The sequence below is a fragment of the Camelus bactrianus genome, chromosome 10 (genome assembly GCF_048773025.1).
Source record: "Camelus bactrianus isolate YW-2024 breed Bactrian camel chromosome 10, ASM4877302v1, whole genome shotgun sequence".
NCBI classification, from domain to species: domain Eukaryota; kingdom Metazoa; phylum Chordata; class Mammalia; order Artiodactyla; family Camelidae; genus Camelus; species Camelus bactrianus.
Genome location: NC_133548.1, coordinates 5900798 through 5922748, shown reverse-complemented (window position 1 = coordinate 5922748; position 21951 = coordinate 5900798). Strand labels below are relative to the sequence as shown.

At 46.0% G+C, this 21951-nt stretch overlaps 2 protein-coding genes across 3 annotated transcripts; one reads left to right on the top strand and one right to left on the bottom strand.

The window, feature by feature from the left end:
- Positions 1-290: 290 nt before the first annotated feature.
- On the top strand, positions 291-5885 carry NPAS4 (neuronal PAS domain protein 4). 2 transcript variants are annotated; one of them, XM_010956666.2, is made up of 8 exons: positions 291-1257; positions 1978-2129; positions 2311-2413; positions 2532-2805; positions 2987-3096; positions 3445-3580; positions 3701-5130; positions 5798-5885. In XM_010956666.2, the coding sequence occupies exons 1-8, from the start codon at positions 1083-1085 to the stop codon at positions 5824-5826; spliced, it is 2409 nt and encodes an 802-aa protein (XP_010954968.1). In that variant the 5' UTR covers positions 291-1082; the 3' UTR covers positions 5827-5885. The 2 variants fall into 2 exon arrangements, with proteins under 2 accessions (XP_010954968.1, XP_045373721.1); XM_045517765.2 differs by lacking the exons at positions 291-1257; positions 1978-2129; positions 2311-2413; positions 2987-3096 and having other exon boundaries at positions 2564-2805.
- Positions 5886-16580: 10695 nt separating this feature from the next.
- Positions 16581-19349, bottom strand: MRPL11 (mitochondrial ribosomal protein L11). The gene is made up of 5 exons (XM_045517875.2): positions 19119-19349; positions 18654-18749; positions 18121-18214; positions 17875-18034; positions 16581-16876 (listed from the first exon to the last, which is right to left on the bottom strand). The coding sequence occupies exons 1-5, from the start codon at positions 19239-19241 to the stop codon at positions 16771-16773; spliced, it is 579 nt and encodes a 192-aa protein (XP_045373831.2). The 5' UTR covers positions 19242-19349; the 3' UTR covers positions 16581-16770.
- Positions 19350-21951: the final 2602 nt, after the last annotated feature.

The following is a 21951-nucleotide window of genomic DNA, read 5'->3' as shown; positions in this document are numbered from 1 at the left end:
TGGCTTTGGGGGATGGCAGTGGGGGATGGGATACTTAGGTGTAGACCCAGATCCTCACCAGGCCCTGGGACCCTGCCTCAGTTTCCTCAGTCAGTGGCTGAGGTTAATTAGCTGACAGAAACGAAGAACACTGCAGACTGCTGCGTTTGTGTGGTGTTCTTATTTTTGGCTATGAGAAAATAGAACCAAGGCCAAATTCAGTTGGTCCCTTTCCTTCAGGACCTCAGGACCCTTTCCCACCCTTTCTAGGGACTTAGACCCCCTTCCACGAAGCTCCCCCTGCTAAATCGCCAATGCCCGAGTTTAGAAAAGGGGGTGGGATTTGTTCTTTGAAAGTGACTAAGGGAATCCTAGACTGAGTAATCCCTAGAGAGAAACTCCAGCTGTGACATATCTCACAAAGGCCAAGGAAGGTCCTTCTCCCCCTTTAGACGAAAATGAACTATGACAAATAGGGAGGGGCAGTTTGTGGACGACCCTGCTCTTCCCCATTCACTTATCTCCTTGAAAAAAGTCAATGTCGGAACCAGTGCCTCTCTGCCCTCTGCAGACTCTCCTGCCAGAGGCTTCAGACCGCCTCAACCCTTGTCCTGTCCCTTCCCTCAACTGACCGCATTTGGACACTTGGGTCCCTGCACCCCCTTTCAGGCCTTCCTAATGCAGCACTTGCCTCTCGGCTCAGCTGCCGCCAGCCGTGGCCCCCTCCGCAGCCTCCGTTCTCCCCCTCCCTTCGGCACCCCTCCCGCTCGCGTTCTACGTCATGAGATGACGTCGGAAGCCAGGGAGGGAGGAGGAGCGCAACCCCCCCTCCCAAAGCCAGCAGCTCCCGCTGCAGCTTGCTTAGCCCAGCCTCCCGCTCTCCCGCCCCCTCTTTCTCTAAAGCGAGCCCCCCACGCCTGACAGGAGCTATATAAGGCGGAACGAGGCAGACTAGGGGGGCAGAGCAGCCGAGCGGAGCCCAGGAGAGGAGAGAGAGAACCTGAGCGAGAAACGGGGAAGCAAAGAGGAGGAAGCCACCGGTGCGTCGGGACAGGAACGCAGGTGTTCGGAGCGCCCGAGCTGGAGCTCCGCAGCCGCTAGTCATGTACCGCTCCACCAAGGGCGCCTCCAAGGCGCGCCGCGACCAGATCAACGCTGAGATCCGGAACCTCAAGGAGCTGCTACCACTTGCCGAAGCAGACAAAGTTCGGCTGTCCTACCTGCACATTATGAGTCTTGCCTGCATCTACACTCGCAAGGGCGTCTTCTTCGCTGGAGGTGAGCAAACTGGGGCTGCCGGAGACCGGAGCTGGCGCGCACCGGGGATAGTAAAGCTGAGGGAACCCTCTGGGACTGCCGCAGGTCTAGGGCAGCGTGTCGGCGAGCTGGGGTGAGAAGGGACTTTGAGAACTTAGGACTTCCTACTTTTCCTTCTGAGTTCTGTCCAAACCCCATCTTAGTTCTGGATGAGGGTTAGAGAGCCTGGATAGTGTGCCTGGTTCCAGACTTAAGGGAGGAGAGCCAGGGCAGAATGGCCCCAGTCCCTACCAGCGCAGAGGTGCTCCGGGAGCCAGGGAAGGGAAGCCCAGAAGTTGTAGGGACGGAGACGCCAAACCCTGAAGAAGCACAGCAGCTCTTCGAGGTACTGGAAGGGCTCTTCCGCAGCTGTTGATGCTCTGTCCGCGGTGCTGACAACACTGCCGGGCGTGCAAGGCGCTGCCCGCGGTGCTGAACGCTCTACCAGCATTTGGAATGCTGTCCGTGGTTCTGAAATTCAGACCAGCCGTAGCCCCGACTTAAAGTCGAAGGGCTCGCTGGCTGGGAGATCCTGCAACAGGTTCCCCTGGCGAGAGTTGCGGGCATCAGGTCAACAGGTGTGTGCAGAGGCAGGTTCATGAGAAATTACTCTGGATTTTCTGAAACTTAGTCCATGTCTTTCTCACTTCTGTTTTGCTTCCCAGTGTGACTCCTGACTCACCATATCTTCTCACCCTGCAGGCACTCCTCTGGCGGGCTCCACAGGGCTTCTCTCAGCTCAAGAGCTTGAAGACATAGTGGCAGCACTACCTGGCTTTCTGCTTGTGTTCACAGCGGAGGGAAAGCTGCTATATCTCTCTGAGAGTGTGAGCGAGCACCTGGGCCACTCCATGGTGAGTGCTAAGGGTACTTTCAGCCTGGGCTGGGGCTCAGATGGGGACACGATGAGCTTTCCACTTCTGAGAATCTGAGAATTACTGCAGAGGGGGTGGCTATACCCTACAAGATGCTATGTGCCAAGGATTGGCTATTGCTGCCTTCACTAATGATCATCTTTTCTTTACCTTTCTCCAGGTGGACCTAGTTGCCCAGGGTGACAGTATCTATGACATCATTGACCCAGCTGACCACCTAACTGTGCGCCAGCAACTCACTCTACCCTCTGCCCTGGACACTGGTAAGAAATTCCTTCTCCCTTCCTCAATCCAATATCCCTCCTGCTATCCTGCTCCTTCCCACTTGCCATCTCTCTCAGTCATTCACCCTCTCATCAGATTTTCTCTTCACTCACACAGATCGCCTCTTCCGCTGTCGCTTCAACACATCCAAGTCCCTCAGGCGCCAGAGTGCAGGCAACAAACTGGTGCTTATTCGAGGCAGATTCCATGCTCACCCACCTGGGGCCTACTGGGCAGGAAATCCTGTGTTCACAGCTTTCTGTGCCCCACTGGAGACAAGACCTCGCCCTGGCCCTGGCCCTGGCCCTGGCCCTGGCCCTGCCTCCCTCTTCCTGGCCATGTTCCAGAGCCGTCATGCTAAGGATCTTGCCCTACTGGACATCTCTGAGAGGTAAGCCCAGAGTGTTCAGATCCCAGGAAAAAGACAGGTCAGAGGTGAGGGGACCCTAGATTCTGGAGTCAGGGGCAGGGAGGATTGGATCTAAAGGGGCAGAGAAATTTGGAGGGAGTGAGATGCCTGGGTATCAAGTGGAAAAACAGAAAGCTGACCTCACCCTTTCCACCTCCCCCAGTGTCCTAATCTACCTGGGCTTTGAGCGCAGTGAACTCCTCTGTAAATCATGGTATGGACTGCTGCACCCTGAGGACCTGGGCCACGCTTCTGCTCAACACTACCGCCTGTGTGAGTGTCCAGAGAGGCTGGGGACAAGACAGGGATCTGGGAAGAGGCATAAGAAACTTGACCAAGAAGGGCTGTGATCAAGACTGATATTGGGGAGATATCAGAGGCCAATAGTTTTGGGTACTATAGGGAGAACATTAGGGTGAGGAGTCAAGGTGAGAATAGAATCAGAACTGGCGGGCTCTGAGTGGTGAGGTCAAGGTAGGGAGTTGAATGGTACAGGTTAGGGTAGTCAGAAAAGAGGATGTCATGTATACCCAAGTTTAATGGAGAGGTCAGCAGGGGGTTGGAATTTAAGTTGTGTTGCCTGATGGGTGTCCTAATTCTGCATCTCTTCTTTCCCCTCAGTGGCTGAGAGTGGAGATATTCAGGCAGAGATGGTGGTGAGGCTGCTGGCCAAGACTGGAGGCTGGGCATGGATTTATTGCCTTTTGTACTCAGAAGGCCCAGAGGGTCCCATCACTGCCAATAACTACCCAATCAGGTGAGCTGCAAGGCAGGGGCCTGGGAGGCAGCTGAGGTGGACATGGAGGAGATACAAATCAGAGAACTTCTCTGGGAATGGACACCAAACCTTACCGGCTGCTTCTTCTCTTCTCTCCAGTGACACGGAAGCCTGGAGCCTCCGCCAGCAGTTGAATTCTGAAGACACCCAGGCAGCCTATCTCCTGGGTGCCCCGGCCATGCTGCCCTCATTTCCTGAGAATATCTTCTCTCAGGAGCAGTGCTCCAGCCCTAATCCACTCTTCAACATGGGGCCTCCCAGAAGCACCAATTTCCCCAGTGCTCCTGAGTTGGGTGCTGTCTCAACATCAGAAGAGCTTCCCCGACCCCCCAAAGAGCTGGGCTTCAGCTATGTGACATTCTCATCTGGCTCTGAGCCTTCTCTTCAAGCAGACCTGAATAAGGATTTTGTGTGCACCCCACCCTACACACCCCACCAGCCAGGAGGCTGTGCCTTCCTCTTCAGCCTCCATGAGCCCTTCCAGCCGCACTTGCCCACTCCATCCAGCTCTCTCCAAGAACAGCTGACTCCAAGCACCACGACCTTCTCTGATCAACTAACGCCCAGCAGTGCAACCTTCCCAGATTCACTCACTAGCCCACTACAAGGCCAGCTGACTGAAACCTCAGCCAGAAGCTATGACGATCACTTGACTCCCTGCACCTCCACCTTTTCTGACCAGCTGCTTCCCAGCACTGCCACCTTCTCAGAGCCTCTGGGCAGCCCTGCCCATGAGCAACTGACTCCTCCAAGCACAGCATTTCAAGCACACCTGAACAGCCCCAGCCAAACTTTCCCAGAGCAACTGAGCCCCAATTCCACCAAGACTTACTTCGCCCAGGAGGGATGCAGTTTTCTCTATGAGAAGTTGCCCCCAAGTCCTAGCAGCCCTGGTAATGGGGACTGCACACTCCTGGCCCTAGCTCAGCTCCGGGGCCCCCTTTCTGTGGATGTCCCCCTGGTGCCTGAAGGCCTGCTTACACCTGAGGCCTCTCCAGTCAAGCAGAGTTTCTTCCACTATTCTGAAAAGGAGCAGAATGAAATAGATCGTCTCATCCAGCAGATCAGCCAGTTGGCTCGGGGCATGGACAGGCCCTTCTCAGCTGAGGCTGGCACAGATGAGCTGGAGCCACTTGGGGGGCTGGAGCCCCTGGACTCCAACCTTTCCCTGTCGGGGGCTGGCCCCCCTGTGCTCAGCCTGGACCTGAAACCCTGGAAATGTCAGGACCTGGATTTCCTGGCTGACCCTGATAACATATTCCTGGAAGAGACACCCGTGGAAGACATTTTCATGGATCTCTCTACCCCAGACCCCAGTGGGGAATGGAATTCAGGGGATCCTGAGGCAGCGGTCCCAGGAGGGGCCCCATCGCCTTGCAACAACCTGTCCCCAGAAGACCGCAGCTTCCTGGAGGACCTGGCCACATATGAAACCGCCTTTGAGACAGGTGTCTCAGCATTCCCCTACGATGGGTTTACTGATGAGTTGCATCAACTCCAGAGCCAAGTTCAAGACAGCTTCCATGAAGGTGAGTCCAGCCAAAATGTTCAAGAACTCAAGCCTGTCCTGCCAATGAGACGCTGGGTAGAACTAGACAAGAAAATTCTCCTCTGTGTACCTCAGTTTTATTAGTGTTGTATAGGGTAGCAATGAGATAAGAACTAATGAAAAATAACATGGAGTTTCTGAACAAGTAGGCCTAGGGGCAGAGGTTGGTGGTGTGGGACAAAATATAAGAGAATCTTGGGTAATGGTCTGTGCTTCTTAACTCTATGAGGGACCTATATAAGCCATCCCCACCCCATTTTACAGATGAAGACAATCAAGGTCCCAGAGTTAAAGAAATTTGCCTAAGGTTACACAACAAGTTGTTGGAAGAGGGACTAGAGCTCTATCTAAGTATTCTTGCCCCTTAATACAGAGCAAGAGTTTATAGAAATTTGGGAGAGTGGGACTCAGCCCCTGGCCCCATTCGAGGGTCTCTACTATGGTTGCATCCTTTTCAAAACCACAGCCATAGTTTCACTCCATTCATCCAAATTGCTCCTTTATCTGCTGAGCTTCTGGTGATCATTCAGTCACTGGACCAACTTACTTGTAGTCCATAATATGTGCCAACAGTGCACCACATCCTCAGCCTATCTTTCTTGATAGACTTAACTAACTTTTCTCTCTCTCTCTCTCTTTCTCTGCAGATGGAAGTGGAGGGGAACCAACGTTTTGAATAAGTCTGTGACTTAACGTCGTCAAGTATGGCATATTGTCATCAAGACGTGGAGCCGCTCTCCACCCCCCGGGATTGTTGGGGGGGATTCTGGGGGCCAGAGGGGAATAGATCTGATTCCCCAGGCCCTATGGGATTTGGGGGGGAGGTGGGAGGGCAAGGGAGGGGAGCTTCTTTTTAAAATTTAGAGACATCAAGCTATCCCAGTTTCCATTTCAATCTGTATTCACTCGTAGTGAGTTTCCTTGAATGGGATTTCAAGCGGAGAACGGGGGAGTCTCACTTCCCCACCCCGCGCTGCCCCATGGGCCTGGGCCAGTTCTCCACTCCTGGGGGCCAAGCCACCCCTGGGCCTTGGTGGGGGAAAGGCAGTGCCCACCCCGGGCCAGCCTGTGCCCTGAGGGGCCCTTGACACCCACGTAGAATTCTCTACACACCAGTAACGGGATTTCAATTCCGATGGACTCTGCCGCCCCGGCGGCCCTTCTTGTGACTTTTGCGCCCCGCACCTGGGGTGGGGGGCGCGAAGACACGCTACGTTCCTTTCCGATGGAGGAAGGCAGACCTGCCGCCGTCACACGTGTGCTTGCACGAGTGCGTGTACCTGGTGCGGGACTCACCCGGCTGCCAGACTGCCTGGGCCTGCCCAGGTGGCCACCTCGTGGTGCTGCGGTGACTTTGTAGCTAACTTTATAATAAAGTCCAGTTTGCCTTTTTGGTATCCCTAGTGTCATGCACTGCTGTGGAAAGGGAAGGGTGGGGACTTGAGAAGGTTGGGAGGCCCAGACAGGAGCCTGGAGGCCAAGAGTTAAAGACTGGATCTGCTGACAGCCCTGGCATTTCATTCATTCTTCGTTCACTCAACCTGTGAGTGTTAAGTGCGTGGCCCACCTTGTGCTAGAAGCTGAGTCTGGAGCTGAAACAGATGCTAAATCTTGGTTTCAAGATGCTTTGGCATCCAATGCTAAAGGGTACTGGAGTCTCCTCTCTGCTCCAGGCTTGCAGTGCTTCCAGTGTGGGAGGGAGCAGACGGGCCTGGGGATGCGGAGGGGATTCAGCTTGGCATTTTTCTGGACATGAATTTGAAGTTTCAGGATATGAGTTTCTTTCTTCATTCTGGCCCTAAAGGCAAGCAGCTGGATCTTCTCTTTGGAAACAATAAGCACCTCTGTGGTCCTTGTATGGGGCTTTCAGCTAACATACACTTTTATATCACTTATTCACTGCAGCAAAGCCTCTGGACAGGTGTATTAGCACCATTTCACTGATGAGGAAACAGGATCCAGGTAAAAAGTGATTTGCCCCCTCAGTTAGTAACAGGCACAGGTGGGCAACGTATCCACGCCATCTGTGTCCAAGCCCTGGTCTGTCCCCTCTGCCCCAAAGCCCATGAATCATCGTCTCAAGTCATCCTGTCCCAGATTACCCAAGAGGGCAGGCTTGGGCTGGTGCAGGGGCTTCTTCCCTTCCAGGTCTGTGAGCTAGAGTGGACCCCAAACTTCTGAGCAGAATGTAATAACTTAATAGACCAAGAGAAAAAGTTTCCAACAGTATGTTCCTCCAAGATCGAGGGCCAAAAACCACAAGGTATGGTGGGGGCAGAAATGCAAATTAGGAGCCAGATAGACCTGGATTCAAATTCCCCCTCCACCAACTATTTGCTGAGTGGAACCTGAGACTCGGTTTTTATTTCACAGGTGAAATGGGGCTGAAAGAAATGGGATCGACCTCCCAAAGATGCTGCTAGGACTTGAGGGGGATCTCTTTATAAGCTGAGGAGCACAAGAAAAATACTGTATGATATCACTTACATTGCGGAATCTAAAAAAAGAAAAAGACAAACGAATTTATTTACAAAAGAGAAACAGACTCACAGAAATAGAAAACAAACTTATGGTTATGGAGGTGGGGGGAAGGGGTAAATTGGGAGTTTGAGATCTGCAGATACCAACTAATATATATATAATAAGTAAACAACAAGTGTATGCTGTATAGTACAGGGAACAACATTCACTATCTTGTAGTAATTTATGGTGAAAAAGAATATGAAAACGAATATATGCATGTTCCTATATGACTGAAGTATTGGGCTGTACACCAGAAATTGACACAACACTGTACACTGACTATACTGCAATAAAAATACATAAAAAATAATAATTATAAAGCGAATTAGAAGATGCGGGAGACCTGGGAAATTTTAAAATACTAAAAAATTTAAAAAAATAAAGTCAATTAGAAGGCAATGGTGATCACAAAGATTTACAACAAGTTTCTTTCTCAAGGAGAGGAAGGAAACTCCAGGCCCCAGTCTGCTCCCACCAACAGTGAAATATGGGGGCTGGATTCTAGGAGCAGAGAACACAGCAAACCTCCTCTCACTCCAAATTCTCCAGCACTGGGGCTGTGTCCTTCAGAGGTCCTATGGGAGGGATAACATTCCAGGGACCTGTCACCCCTTTTCCACCTTGGATGCATCCTTGGGTGGAACAGGAGGGTGCAGTCTTGCCCTCTGCCTTCCTGTGCATCTGATCTTCAACTTGAACAAAGAACTGGACTGCAAGCCCCAAGAGGCTTCTGTCTAAGCTCTGTCCCTCACTAGTGCTGAGCACAGAGCCAGACACAGAGCAGGTACATTAGAATTTTTTTTTTCTTTTTTCTTTTTCTTTTGTGGGGGAGGGAACTAGTGTTTTTAAAATTTTATTTGTTACTGGAGGTGCTGGAGATTGAACCTAGGACCTCATGCATGCTGAGCATGTGCTCTACCACTGAGCTACACCTTCCCCCCACATTAGAAATATTTTATTGAGAAGACCACTTCTGAAGATCAGCCCAAGGATTTGCGTGGAGAGTCACCAATTTCTACCACAAAAATTTTGTTCCTAAGTTCCCAAGAGGGTTAAGGATTGTAACTCTCAGCTTTGAATCTTAAGTGACCAAAGCTCAAGAGACACACATTGGAGTCCCATCTAAAAACCTCCCTGGTGGAACCCTCCTACACTGTTGGTGGGAATGTAGTTTGGCACAGCCAATATGGAAAACAGTATGGAGATTTCTCAAAAAAGTAAAAATAGACTTACTATATAATCCAGAAATCCCAGTCCCAGGCGTATATCTGAAGAGAAGGCTAATTTGAAAAGACACCTGCACCTCAATGTTCATAGCAGCACTCTTTACAATAGTGAACACATGTAAACAACCTAAATGTCCATCGACAGATGACTGGATAAAGAAGTTGTGGTATATTTATACAATGGAATACTACTCAACCATAAAAAGAATTAAAAATGCCATTTGCAGCAATTTGGATGTACTTAAATACTGTCATTCTAAGTGAAGTAAGCCAGAAAGAGAGAGAAAAATACCATGTGATATCAGTTGTATGTAGACTCTAAAACAAAAGAAAAAAGAAGACACTAATTAACTTATCTACAAAACAGAAACAAACTCACAGACATAGAAAACAAATTTATAGTTATCAGAGGGGTGGGGAGGAAAGAGGGTGCGAAGGGGTAAACTTGGAGTTTGAGATTTGCAGATTCTAACTACTATATATAAAATAGATAAACAACAAGTTTCTTTTGTATAGCACAGGGAACTATATTCAATATCTTGTAGTAACCTGTAATGAAAAAGAATATGAAAACAAATATATGTATGTATATGTATGACTGAAATATTATGCTGTCCAACAGAAATTGACACAACATTGTAAACTGACTATACTTCAATAAAAATAATTAAAAATTTTAAAATTGAAAATAAAATAAAATAAAACATCTCTGGTGGTCATCAAAAAAGGGAAGTCTGAAAAGCTGAAACAGCCAACAGCCAAGAGAAGCCTAAGGAAACACCACGATGAAATATAATGTATCCTGGATAGAGTACTGGAACAGGAAGAGGACTTAGGTTAAAAATGAAGGAAACTGAATCAAGTATTGACTTTAGTTAATAATAACGTATCAATCTTTGCTCATCGTGACAAATGTATCATATAAGTGTCCGATGTCGATAACAGGGAAGATAAAAGGTATGGAGTATATAGAAACTACACTATTTTTCACAACGTTTCCGTAAATCTAAATCTATTCTGAAATTAAAAGTTTCTTTAAAAAGTAAAACTAAATAAATGAACATTTTAAAAATAAAAGATATGTAAGAAAAAAGGAACATCTCGCTGGTGTGTGGTGGTGGTAGTAGGTGATAGTAGAATGTGCATTTTTATGAGAAGGCATCTGGACTTTCAGAACCAAGGATGCCAGGAGCCAAGTCCCAGTTAGAGATAAAAATTAGAAGAGCCAGTGGCTCCACCTGCTGGATAGAGAAGTATCTGCTTCTGTTCCTCTCTGGCAAGGTCCGTATGGCTCAGAGCATCATAGCTTAGAACAGATAGATAAACTGAGGTCGGGAGAGGAAAGGATTTGCCCAATAACACTCCTAGAGTCAGTGCAGAAGCCAAATCTGACCTTCATCCAGTTTCCTTCCCACAAATACCAGATTCTGCTGTGGGAGCAGAATGTAGGAGAAAGGGCTCAAGTTTTGGGTCATAAAGACTGACCTTAAATGCTGCCTTGGCAGCCTTATTTTTTAATGTGGTAAATATTTTCAATATCTACACATGCCAGGAACTGTTATGGGTGCTGGGGATGCAGCAGTGAACAGAACAGACGAGGTCCCTGGGCTCACAGGGCTTACATTCTAGTTGTGGGGAGACATAACAAAATGCAAACAGTCTCGAAGGAAGGTTTGTTTGTGTAGTCAGTTTACAATGTTGTGTCAATTTCTGGTGTATAGCATAACATTTCAGTCATACATATACGTACATATATTCCTTTTCATATTATTTTTCATACTGTAGTATGCGCAGTAAGGGACAGAGCCAGGATACTGTGGTAGAGAACCACAGCTCTGGTTTAGAGTGTCCTAATTTAGAGGGAGGTGTCGGGAAGCCCTTTCTAAGGAAGCAACATTGAGCTAAGACCTGAAAGATGAGAAACAAGAATAAGAATGTTCCAGGCCAAAGGAAAGCAAGAGCAGAGGTACTTAAATGAGAAAAGCTTTGACCTTTTAAGGACTAGCAAGGAAATCAGTGTGGCTGGATCAAGGCCAGCAAGAGGAAGACTGGTTGGAGAAGAGGGGTAAGATTACTCGGGGCTTTTCACCGTGATAAGAAACTCAGATTTTATTTTACGTGCAATAGGAATCCATTGACAAGATTGAAGAAGGGGAATGACATGATCTGATTCACCTGTTTAAGCCATCCCTCTGACCGGGTGTGGAGACAAGACTGGAGGAGGCAGGAGCGGAAGCTAAGAGACCAGCTGGGCTTCTGCAGTGATCCAGGCAAGAGGCGATGAGAGCTATTGCCAGACATGGATTGGGGGAAGTGACTGGATTTGGAACACTTTGGACACAGAACTAATGTGATTTGCTAATGCGCTTAGAGTGGGGTGAGGAAAAGAGAGAAGTGTTGTGTCTCTGACTTAAGTAACCGGGTGAAGCATTGCTGTTTATTTAGACTGAGATGAGGTGAACAGCAGGACTTTTGTAGTGTTGTCTGGCACCTGGAAGGACGAATTCAAAGCCTCTCTGGATGAGGGCATATCTATCTTAGGCCTCAAGGAGCTTACATAAGTAATGTGTTACAGGCATTGAGCAGGATGCGACCAAAGATAACCAGACACACAATGAGGCAAGACAATATGAGCAAGAACTAGCAACAGACAAACCTAGTACGTATATTGGAATAGGCAGTCACTGATTTTAAAACAACTATATTTTGTTGTATTTAAAGAAATAAATTCCAAAGTCAAGAACATCTACAGGGAACATGAAATGATAACAGTGATAAAGCAGACCTGAAAAAGAACCAATAGAACCTCTAGAAAGAAAAAAAATGAAAATTGAAATTTAAAACTCAATTGGAAAACAACTGGAAATGGAATATTGGAAGAGTCAGCACATACTAGAGCCATATCAAGATTTATTTTTTGGCCAACGATTATAAAACAATGTGCTGAGTGGCCCATTTGTACATTGTCTGAAAACCAACTGTCTGTGATTTGGTTTTTTTAATGTATCATGTACTAGGCCAAATTTTAGTGAAAGTGCACAATCTAAAATATTATTTTCTAAAAAAATTATTTTCTACTTCAGTTATTTCAGCACTTGAAGGAAAGAAAATCACACTATTGATACAATGAACACATAATTTTAAAAAAGTCAGTATTTGAAGAAAAAGTTGTGGGCATATACTGCATATGAAATATAGTTGTCATTTACAGTGGCAGTTACTTATGTGTAATGGTTTATTACACAATGTTCCATTGTGATAATCAGAGAAACATTAATTAGCTATAAAATTCATACTGCCAAAGACTTCATAGAGCTATAGAAACAACAAGAACTAGATGAACTGAAATTCCAGAGAGGAAAGAGCCCTTCCTGTGTGAACTGATGATCACAGTCATCTTCCTCCCTGGAGACATCTTCCTATTCTGGATGCACGCTGGTTGGGTTAAGTCCAGGCAGAGGGAACCGATTGAGAGTGAGCTTTGGGTGGTCATGAGGAGCTGTTATTAATAGACTGGAACTCCCAAATGCATGGTCTGTTTTCACCCACAGAACATTTGCTAAATTCTGGAATGGTACAGGAGACTGGGAGGCTGAGATGAAAGCTAAAAGGCAACCAAGAATCTCCCATAGTCTCGCGGTACTAAAGGGAAAAAACCCTTAAGAAGAAGAGAGCCTGCCAAAAACTCTTGCCCAGTTCCCCACCTAGACATTTGCCAGATTTCAGATCTGCATGGGAAGAGATGCTAAGCTCAAAACCTCTGAGGGGCAGAACTGAATTTCCCCAGTGTTTCGGAGCTGAAACAAAATAAGCCTTTCAAATTGTACAAGCAATTCAGTGGAGGAAGGATTGTCTTTTTCAACAAATTGTACTGGGGTAATTAGACATCTTTTTGGGGAGGGGAATTTCAACCTAAGCCTCGTATCTTATACAAAAATTAACTCAAAATGGGTCATAGACTTAAATATAAGACATAACTATACTCTGGATATCGTTTAAGAGGACGTGGTTCTTAAGACATGGCTATAAATAAAGTTTTTATGATGGGGACAGAGAGCTAAAAATAAACTACAACTATAAAACTTTTAGAAAAAAAGATAGGAGAAATTCTTAGATACCAAGAGCTTGGTGAAGAGTTCATAGGTATAACATCAAAAGATGATCCAGAAAAGAAACAAAATTCGATAAATTAGACTTTATTGAAATTGAAACCTTTTTCTCTGTGAAAGGTCTTGTTAAGAAGATGAAAAGACAAGCTACACAGTGGGAAAAATATTTGCAAACTACATATCTGATAAAGGGCTCCCATCTAAAACTCTCAAAACACAGCAGTAAAAAAAATCATTAGAAATTGACAGAAAATGAAGAGACATTTCACTAAAGAATACAGATATATAGCTTATAAGGACATGAAAAGATTTTCAACAACATCAGCCATTTGGAAAACACAAATTAAGACCACAATAAGACACAACTACCCACATATTAGAACAGCTAAAGTAATCATAACAACAACACTACTAAGTTCTGATGAGTATGCAGAGAAATTAGATCACTCATAGGTTGCTAGTGATAATGTAAAATGGTACAGTCACTCTGGAAAATAATTTTGCAGTTTCTTAAATAACTAAAAGTACATTGACCATACAACCCAGCAATTGCACTCTTGGGCATTTATCCCAGAGGAATGAAAATTACATCCTTCAAGAATTCTCCAAACAGCTTTATTTGTAATAGTCAAAAAGTGAAACATCTAAATGCCATTCAATAAATAAATGATTAAATAAATTGTGTTACATCCATACCTGGGAATACCATTCAGCAATGAAAAAGGAGAAAAGTAGTGATACGTGCAAGAATTTGGATGGATCTCAAAGGTGTTACGCTGGGTAAGAAAACTATCTCAAAAGGACATATACTGTATGATCCTACTCATACAAAATTCTAGAAATGAGGACAAAGACCTTCCCTGGATAGACATAGAGAAAAGATTAGTGGCTGCCAGTGAGAGAGGCAGGTGGGTGCTAATCCAAAAGAGAGAAATTAACTAAAATGTAAACTGTCGGGATTAGAATAACCTAATCTTGGAAGTGACATACCATCACTTCTGCCATAGTCAGTGATACAGACCAACCCAGGCACAGTGTAGGAGAGTGTTTATTACTGGAGGTGGAGGTCTTTGGGAGCCATTTTTGAGAGTGGCGGCCACACCAACTATCATTGTTACAAGAACATCTAAAACATAAAGATAGAAAAAGGTTGAGAGGATGTAAAAAAAGATATATCATGTTGGCTCTAAACAAAAGATTGATGTAAGGGTATTTACTAAAAGGCACAAGAGACTTCAAGACAAAAAGCATTACAAGACAAAGAGTGACTGGGAGATGAACAATATCAACGATCTGTTTAGATGATTCTTTCAGATGTTACAGTGACAGAAAACAGAGAAATGGGGCAGTGGCCAAAGGGAGATGTGATGTCAGAAATGTTGCTTGTTCTTTAAGGATACCCGAGTATGTGTTTGTGCACTCTAGGTTTTTTTTGTTTTTTTTTTTTTTTTGCTATTGAGTCATATGAGTTCTTTACACATTTTGGATATTAACCCTTTATCAGATATATGATTTGAAAGTTTTTTTCTCCTGTTCAGCAGGTACCTTTTCGTTTTGTTGGTGGTTTCCTTTACTGTGCGCTTTTTTTTTTTAAATTGAAGTATACTCAGTTTACAATGTTGTGTCAATTTCTGTTTTTTGGTGTTTTTTTTTTTGAGGTTGCAGAAGTTTTTTAATTTGATGCAGTCCCACTTGTCCACTTATTTATTTTTGCTTTTGTTGCCTTTGCTTTTGGGGTCAGATAAAAAAAACTCATTGCCAAGGCCAATGTCAAGAGAAGTCTGTCTTCATAGGGAGGGTATAGCTCAAGTGATAGAGTGCCTGCCTAGCATGCACAAGGTCCTAAGTTCAATCCCTAGTATCTCCTTCAAAAAGATAAATAAATAAGCGAAATTACCCCCTCCAAGAAATGTATAAATAAAGCTAAAAAGATTTTCTTAAAGCACAAAATAGAGCAACCTTCATAGAAAAAAAGAGACAAAAAAAGAGGAGTCTGTTTTCTTCTAGGAATTTTATGGTTTCAGGTCTTACATTCAATCTTCAATCTATTTTGAGTTAGTACTTTTGTCTGTTGTAAGACAGTGCTTCAGTTCCATTCTTTTGCATGTGGCTGTCCACTTTTCCCAACACCATTTATTGAAGGGACTGTCCTTTCCCCATTGTATATTCTTGGCTCCTTTGTCATAAATTAATTGACCACATATGCTCTGATTTCTGCAGCCTTTTGAGATAAGCGTAATTTTCTCTGTCTTAAAGATGAGGGGTCTAAAGCACAGAGTAGTCAAGTAACTTGCCCGAGACAGCCAGGCAGAATGGAGCTGAGGGTGGCCTCTGACTACAACCAGTGAGGAACTGAGACCCTCAGTCTGACTGCTCAAAAGAACTAAATGCTGACATCAACCACGTGAGTTTGAAAACAGATCCTTCCCCTGTCAAACCTGGTATGCGACCACAGCCCCAGCTAACACCGATTGCAGCTTTGGGAGATCCTGAAGCAGAGGACCAAATGATGGTCATCACAGGGTTGTATGTATTTTTCACTTTTTAATGCAAACAACAAAATACTCAACAGTTGAGGACTTGGTTAAATAAATAATAGCCTACCCATAAGACAGAATACTAAGAGTTATTAAAAATTGTTTTAGGAAGATAATTTTGAAAAAATGTTTTAAATTACCAAGTTAAAAGTAAAAGTAGAATACAACAATACCTAGAGTATGACCCAAATTAATTTTTTTAAAGCATTATATATAAATGCACAAGGCAAAAGAAGTAGACAAGATACACAGCAAAGTATCGGCAGGAGTCTCATCGGGGTGGAGGGACCTCTTGAGGCTTTTATTTTCTTATAGGAGTTGTTCTGTGCTTTCCAAAACTTCTCAGTGTAAAACAAAGTGCCAAGCATGTAACAAGTGCTTGATAAATGTGAACCCCATTTCTCCCGACTCCTTCTCTCTTCTCTGAGAGGAGAATGGTCCTTGATATGACAAATTATGGGAAAATAAAAGGCCAGGGACTTCCCAAGGACTTCTCCCACTGTGGGCAGGAATCTACTGAAGCTTTGCTGCTTCTGCCAGTTTGTAGCCATAAACCCCCAATACTTCATGTTCAGCTAACACCTGACCCAGAGCCAGGATCAGCTTAATAGAAGAGCCTGAAGTAGCCCTTGGGATCCAGGGCACTCCATGTAGTAACCCTGATTGGGGCTGTGACCTGAAGTCCCCAAAGGGGTCTGTTTCTGTTGAGAATGGCAAGTCCCCAAGAGATAAGAGGTATTTCTGATGGAAGCAAACACCTGCTGCTCCTGTATACCCAGGCCCACACCCACCCTGACTATTCCCTCACCCCTTGAAAGGGGGGAAAGACAGGATTTTGAATTGGAAGTCCAGGGTTCTCCTCCAGTCTCTGCCAATTCAGACCCTGTGCAAGTCGCTCTGCTTGGATAAGCCTCAGATTGTACATCTGAGAAACAGCGTGAAGACTCCTGCTTCCCAGGGCAGCTAATGTCTGTCCCTGGTGGCTACTGTCAGTACTAGTCCCTTTCCCTGGGGTCCCAAGGCAGAAATGGAGAGTGGATGACAAAAGATGTTTATTCAGGCTTGATCCCTTAAACAGCCATACACGTAAAAAATACATAATTAAAAGTCAGAAAAATAATAATCAGGGTGGTGTGACCTCCCTTCCTCCCCTTTGGCACAGCCTTCCCAACTGGCCCCATTCTGAGGTGCTCCCTTCAAAATCCTGGAACTGGGGGCACAGGGGTCACTTCTTGGCAGCTTCTGCCTGAGCTGCCAAGTCTGCCTCTTTCTGAGCAGCCAGAAATAGGGCTCGCTCCTTCTGGAAAGTTGCCAGCTCTTCTGAACTGAGGCTGCAGGTACAGAAAAAACAGACAGTAAGTAAGGGGTCAGTCACTGGTGGGGAGCTCACAAGTGCCCATGTCACTGTCTCAGAACCTGTTCTCCCCTCCTGGATTTCCCAGCCTCCATACCTTTGCTCATCTGTTTCCTCTACCAGGAATGCCACTCCACCATCACCTCTGCCTTTCATTCCCTTCTTAAAGCCCTACTCATCCTTTGAGCCCTCAGCTGTAGCTCAGCCCAAATGAATCAGCCCTTCCTCTGTGCTCCAAGACACTTTGTAAAAGAAGTCATCAAGTGGTGCATGTATGTCTCCCTCAGGGCAGGGATCAAATTTACTCAGCTCCGTCTCCCTGGTTAAAAGTGAAGATTTGAGCAAAGTAAAGTCCATCCCTGTTTCATGCTTAACCCCACTCCTCTCAGGAAACAACCGTCAGCCTTTGCTGGGGGCAGGACACCAGCAACAAGAGGCCAGTGAAGGGTTGAGTGCTGCCCCTGCCATTGTCTGGGCCAGATGCTCTCCCACCCAAAATCTCACTTCAAAGAAATAATTCCTGATGTCATTTGAAGCGCATGAGGGGGTCCCCTACTGGCCTCAGGATCAGGTCTGAATTTGAGAACTAACTGGTTCCTGTTTCCTCACTGCCTCCTATTTCCCACTCTGCCTCTGGTCTGACACCCAGACCACACTGAACTTCTTTGCTTCACTCCTTCACTCTTTTTTCACCCAGCAGTATAATGGACCTGCCTCCATCTCTGGACTGTGAGATCCATAGAAGCTAGGCCAAGCATGGCTACCTCCTTCCTGCCTGCAGCCAATGTCCAGAAAAATGTCCAATATATACTGGGTAATTTATATTCCAAATGAATGAACAAGCCTCCTACCCCCAAGAATCTAAGGTCCTTTGACTCAGAAGCTAACTCTCCTATTCAGTGGGCCCTCAGCCTTGTCCCAGAGTCAAGAACTTTCCAGGCCCTCCTCTCATGCTGTACCACTCCAGACACTCACTCCTTCACCACACGAATGCCCAGGGAGCGGGCAGAGCCAATGATGGAACGAACAACAGAGGACAGGGGCGCGTCCAGTAGGGCGAAGGCGTCATCCTGAGCTTTGACGCAGGCGATCTCATACACGTGCTTCAATGTCACCAGGCCTGCCACCTCTTTCCCTGGGAGGAAGAAACAAGTAGTTCTTCAGATGTCACTGCTTCCATCCAGAGCCCCCAGAATCCCAGATGCCCACCCTGTCCCTTACCTGTGTTCCGTGCCCCCTTCTCAATCCCAGCAGCTGCCTTCAGGAAGTAGGAAACAGTGGGCTGGCCAATTTTGATTTCAAATGTCCTGTCAGGCTTAACGAAAAAAAGAAATATGAGAATATGTCTTCCTGCCTCTCCCAACCCCTGCTGCCTCAGCCCAGGGAATTTCTAACTTCCTGTCCTCCACCCTTCCCTCATCTTCCTATAGTGCTCCTTGAACTGACCACAAAGCCACAGGAAAAATAAATCTGCAACAAACATCCCTGACACCTCTATTCCAGGCCAACTCTGTTCTGGAAACCCCAGTAAGCTGGAGGGGCAAAGGAAAAATCTGCAATATGGCAGGGTGGGCTCAGGAAAAATGTGGTCTAGTCTCTACTTTGTAAATGGGGAAAGCGGGGCCCGGTAACAAAAAGAGACTTGCTCCAAGTTTGGAGCAGAGTAGCAACCCCAGGTGACCACCTCGCTCCATGACCTGGGAAGAACTGAAGGAATGAGAAGGAAACTGGGGATCAGAGTCCCAGCTCCGCACCTTCACAAAAATCTTCGTAGGCAAAGGAATGCCTTCTTTGATGTCCTTTGTCTTCTCGTTGAACTCCTTACAGAACTGGTTGATGGAAACGCCTCGCTGTGAGGGAGGCACAGGGGTTAGCGTGGGGAGGAAGGGACGGCTTTCTACCACTCAGGAGGCTCAGTCCGTTATCTCCTCCGGCTTCACTTCTGTAAGTTCCCATCCTCTTTACTTGGATTTAACTACCATTTTACGCGCCAGGTGATTTGCATGGTTCATACCTCTCTATCTTCACAACAGCCCGTTGACAAAGGACTGAGGAAGCTGAGCCTCGAAGAGGCTGTGTAACTAACCCAAAGACATAAAGCGTGTGCGTCTTAGAGCCGCGTTTTGAAATCGAGGCCTCCCTGGCTCCAGCCCGCACCCTCCACCAGCGTTCTAGCTCCCTCGGGCTCCTCCTACTCCCGGTTCCTGCCGCGGCTGCACCTGACCCAGGACGGGACCCAGCGGGGGCCCGGGCATGGCCTGGCCTGCCCGCACGATGGTCCGGATCACGCCGCCGGCCTCGGGCTTCCTGAGCGCCCGAGTGGCCCGGCTTAGCTTCGACATGATGCGGGGTTCTTGGCCTTAGTTCATGTCAGGTCGGCAGGAAGAGCGACGGCTCCGGGCGCCGCCACCTTGGGTCAAAGTTGAAGGGTCCTCACGTTAGGCTAGGGCAGGTGAAGCCAACAAATTGCATCGTTGTTTCAGTCTTCTGCTCTCCAACGAGTAAGGCAAGGAGAGCGAGATGAAGTGGGTAAAACTTCTAACTTGCCATCTTAAGATTGGGGAAAGACCCGAATGGCTCGGATAAACACATTCCTCCTGGAGCGCAAACAGGCAGTGCCTCAGACAGCTAAACTGGAAGCGGGGGCCTTAATGCCCGCACTTCATTGTGGGTATGATAGTTTTGATCGCTTATGCAAATCCCACCAATTGCTATGCCCTGGGGCGCCATCTGCTGGACATGTGGGTAATTCCTGGGTTTGAAAACAGCCTAGAGCTCCTTACGAGTGGGAATTTTCACTTTCTGAGCCTGTTTTCCTCCTCTGTCGTTAAAAGGGAATAAGGTTAAGGGTACGGACCTTGGGAACAAATTGCTTGGTTGCTTCTTTTACTGGCTGTGAACTTGATCAAGTTATTTAACTTCTGCTCAGTTTCCTCCCCTGTACAATAGGGGTTAGAATATGTAGCACCTCCCACTTGGGATTCTTGCAAGTTAGCAAAGTGCTTTAGAACAATACCTGACACCTAGTCAGCATGTGCTATTCACTATACAATAAGGACAAAACCTTCGCAGAGCTGTCATGAGACTTAAGAGGCCCAGAATGTATTTAACACATCTTCTGTGTCCAATAAAATAAGCCGGCATCTTATAATTTCATTTAATTTTTTTTGAACACTTGCTACATGCCAGGTACTATGCTAAGCACTTTAAAGGAATCATCTCATTTAATTCTCACAATAGCATGAGGTAAATTTTATTATTCCTCCTTTACAAAAGAGAAATTGAAGCACAAACAGAGGCCCCCAAACACCTACCCTATTTGTGACGGAGCTGGGGAAAAGTATTGGGATTACCTGATTCTAGACCTTGTGCCATTTACCATGACTCTATATTGCCTATTCTAATGAAATGGGATAATACATGTAAAACCACCTGTAAACTGTGAGACACATAAATTTTTTATTATGAAATTCGTGTTGGATTCCCACTAATTAAATGTGACTGTTCCTAACTCTGAAGTCAGCCATGTTCTTTACAACACGCAGCCTCATTAGCCTTATCAAAACTCTGGAACTAAGCAGGCTCTTTGATTTACTAACTATAAAACCTAGGGCACGGTAATTAACTTCCCTGTGCTTCTGGTTTCCTCACTAGTAACATGGGGTTAATTATAGTACCTACCTCCCATGATATTGGTTAATTCAGATAAAGCCTATAGAAGAGGGCCTGGCCCAGAGAAAGCCAAGCTGTAGGATTTCTCTCTGGGTGCCCCATATCATCTAGCCTGTATTTACAAATGAAAAAATAAATCCTTCCTACATGAAGGTATCAGAAAGCAGATGGGCATGGGAGGTGCTTGATGGGTAATTTGTGGAAGAATGGGGACAAGGGCATTGCTGTTGAAAGATCGGCCCCCGTCCCTGACAAGCCAAATTAAGTCAGAGACAGGGTCTTGGAGCTTAGAAGAAAAGAGACAGCTTCATTGCTTTGCCAGGCAAAGGGAACTCACAGCAGGCTAGTGCCTTAAAAACTGTGAACCCATCTTGGGGATGGGACAGGGTGATTAATAGCCATAGCTTAAACAATAAAACATCAATAACAATCAACAGAATTATTTACTTGTCATAAGACTCAGGGTGGCGTCATGGTGTCTCCAGGTGACCAATTCTGTAGAGGCTAGTGGTTGTCTTTCAATCTCTTTATCTTATTAGTGCCCAAGGCGTGGTCTTCTTAGGCTATTTTGTAAAGTTACAGTCTCATGACCTTCTCCCTGGAAAAGGACTCAGTGACCAAGCATGATTATTACTTTTGATTACTGGAAAAAAGTAGAAACAGTAACATTAATAGCTTTATTTTAACAATGGGCCTGGAGCTGTGAGTAGCAACTGGTCAGTCAGGTTAGTTGGCCATTTTAAGAGCAAGCATAAGAATAAGCAATCTGTTAGCCTAAGTGTGGCCATTTTATTAATTCTCCTTCAGCATCAGGAGTAATGCCATGATTCTGGCATGAACAATCATGCCAATGAATGATTAGGCCTTTCATTTTTAGTGTTGGAGACACAGGAGCTGTGGGTTCAGGCAGAAGACAATCAGTTGAGCTTGGGGGTGTCTGTGTGACACCTAGCTAGAGGGTCTGGGAGAAGCAGACAGAAACACACTGGCATCTGAGGCCTAGAGACTAATAGTCCTTAACACCAGGGCCAGCAGTGAGATTGCTCGCAGTGGGGAGAAGGGAGGAAAAGAGAACTCAGCATTTAAAAAGTGAAAAGAGGAAAGGAGGGAGTGAGCAAAGGAAACCAAGAAGGAGCAGCCGCAGAGTTAAGAGGAAGACCAGGAGAGTCTAATACAATGTAAATGATATGTAAATAGTTACAAATAAAATGTAAATATTATGGAAATAGTTGCTGGCATGAAGCAAATTTAAGTTTTGCTTTTTGGAGCTTTCTGGAATTAAAAAAAATATATATTTTCAACTCCAGATTGGTTGAATTCAGAGGACCCATGTATTTGGTCTTTGTCCCTGTTCCTGGCAAAGAGTTCCTAAAATCCTTG

Coding starts and splice junctions, on each gene's coding strand:
- MRPL11 (XM_045517875.2), bottom strand. CDS start 19,241: ATGTCGAAGCTAAGCCGGGCCACTCGGGCGCTCAGGAAGCCCGAGGCC. Junction 18,750..19,118: donor TGGGTCCCGTCCTGGGTCAG/GTGCAGCCGCGG, acceptor CCTCCCTCACAG/CGAGGCGTTTCCATCAACCA. Junction 18,215..18,653: donor CTACGAAGATTTTTGTGAAG/GTGCGGAGCTGG, acceptor TTTTTCGTTAAG/CCTGACAGGACATTTGAAAT.
- NPAS4 (XM_010956666.2), top strand. CDS start 1,083: ATGTACCGCTCCACCAAGGGCGCCTCCAAGGCGCGCCGCGACCAGATC. Junction 2,130..2,310: donor AGCACCTGGGCCACTCCATG/GTGAGTGCTAAG, acceptor ACCTTTCTCCAG/GTGGACCTAGTTGCCCAGGG. Junction 2,414..2,531: donor ACCCTCTGCCCTGGACACTG/GTAAGAAATTCC, acceptor TCACTCACACAG/ATCGCCTCTTCCGCTGTCGC.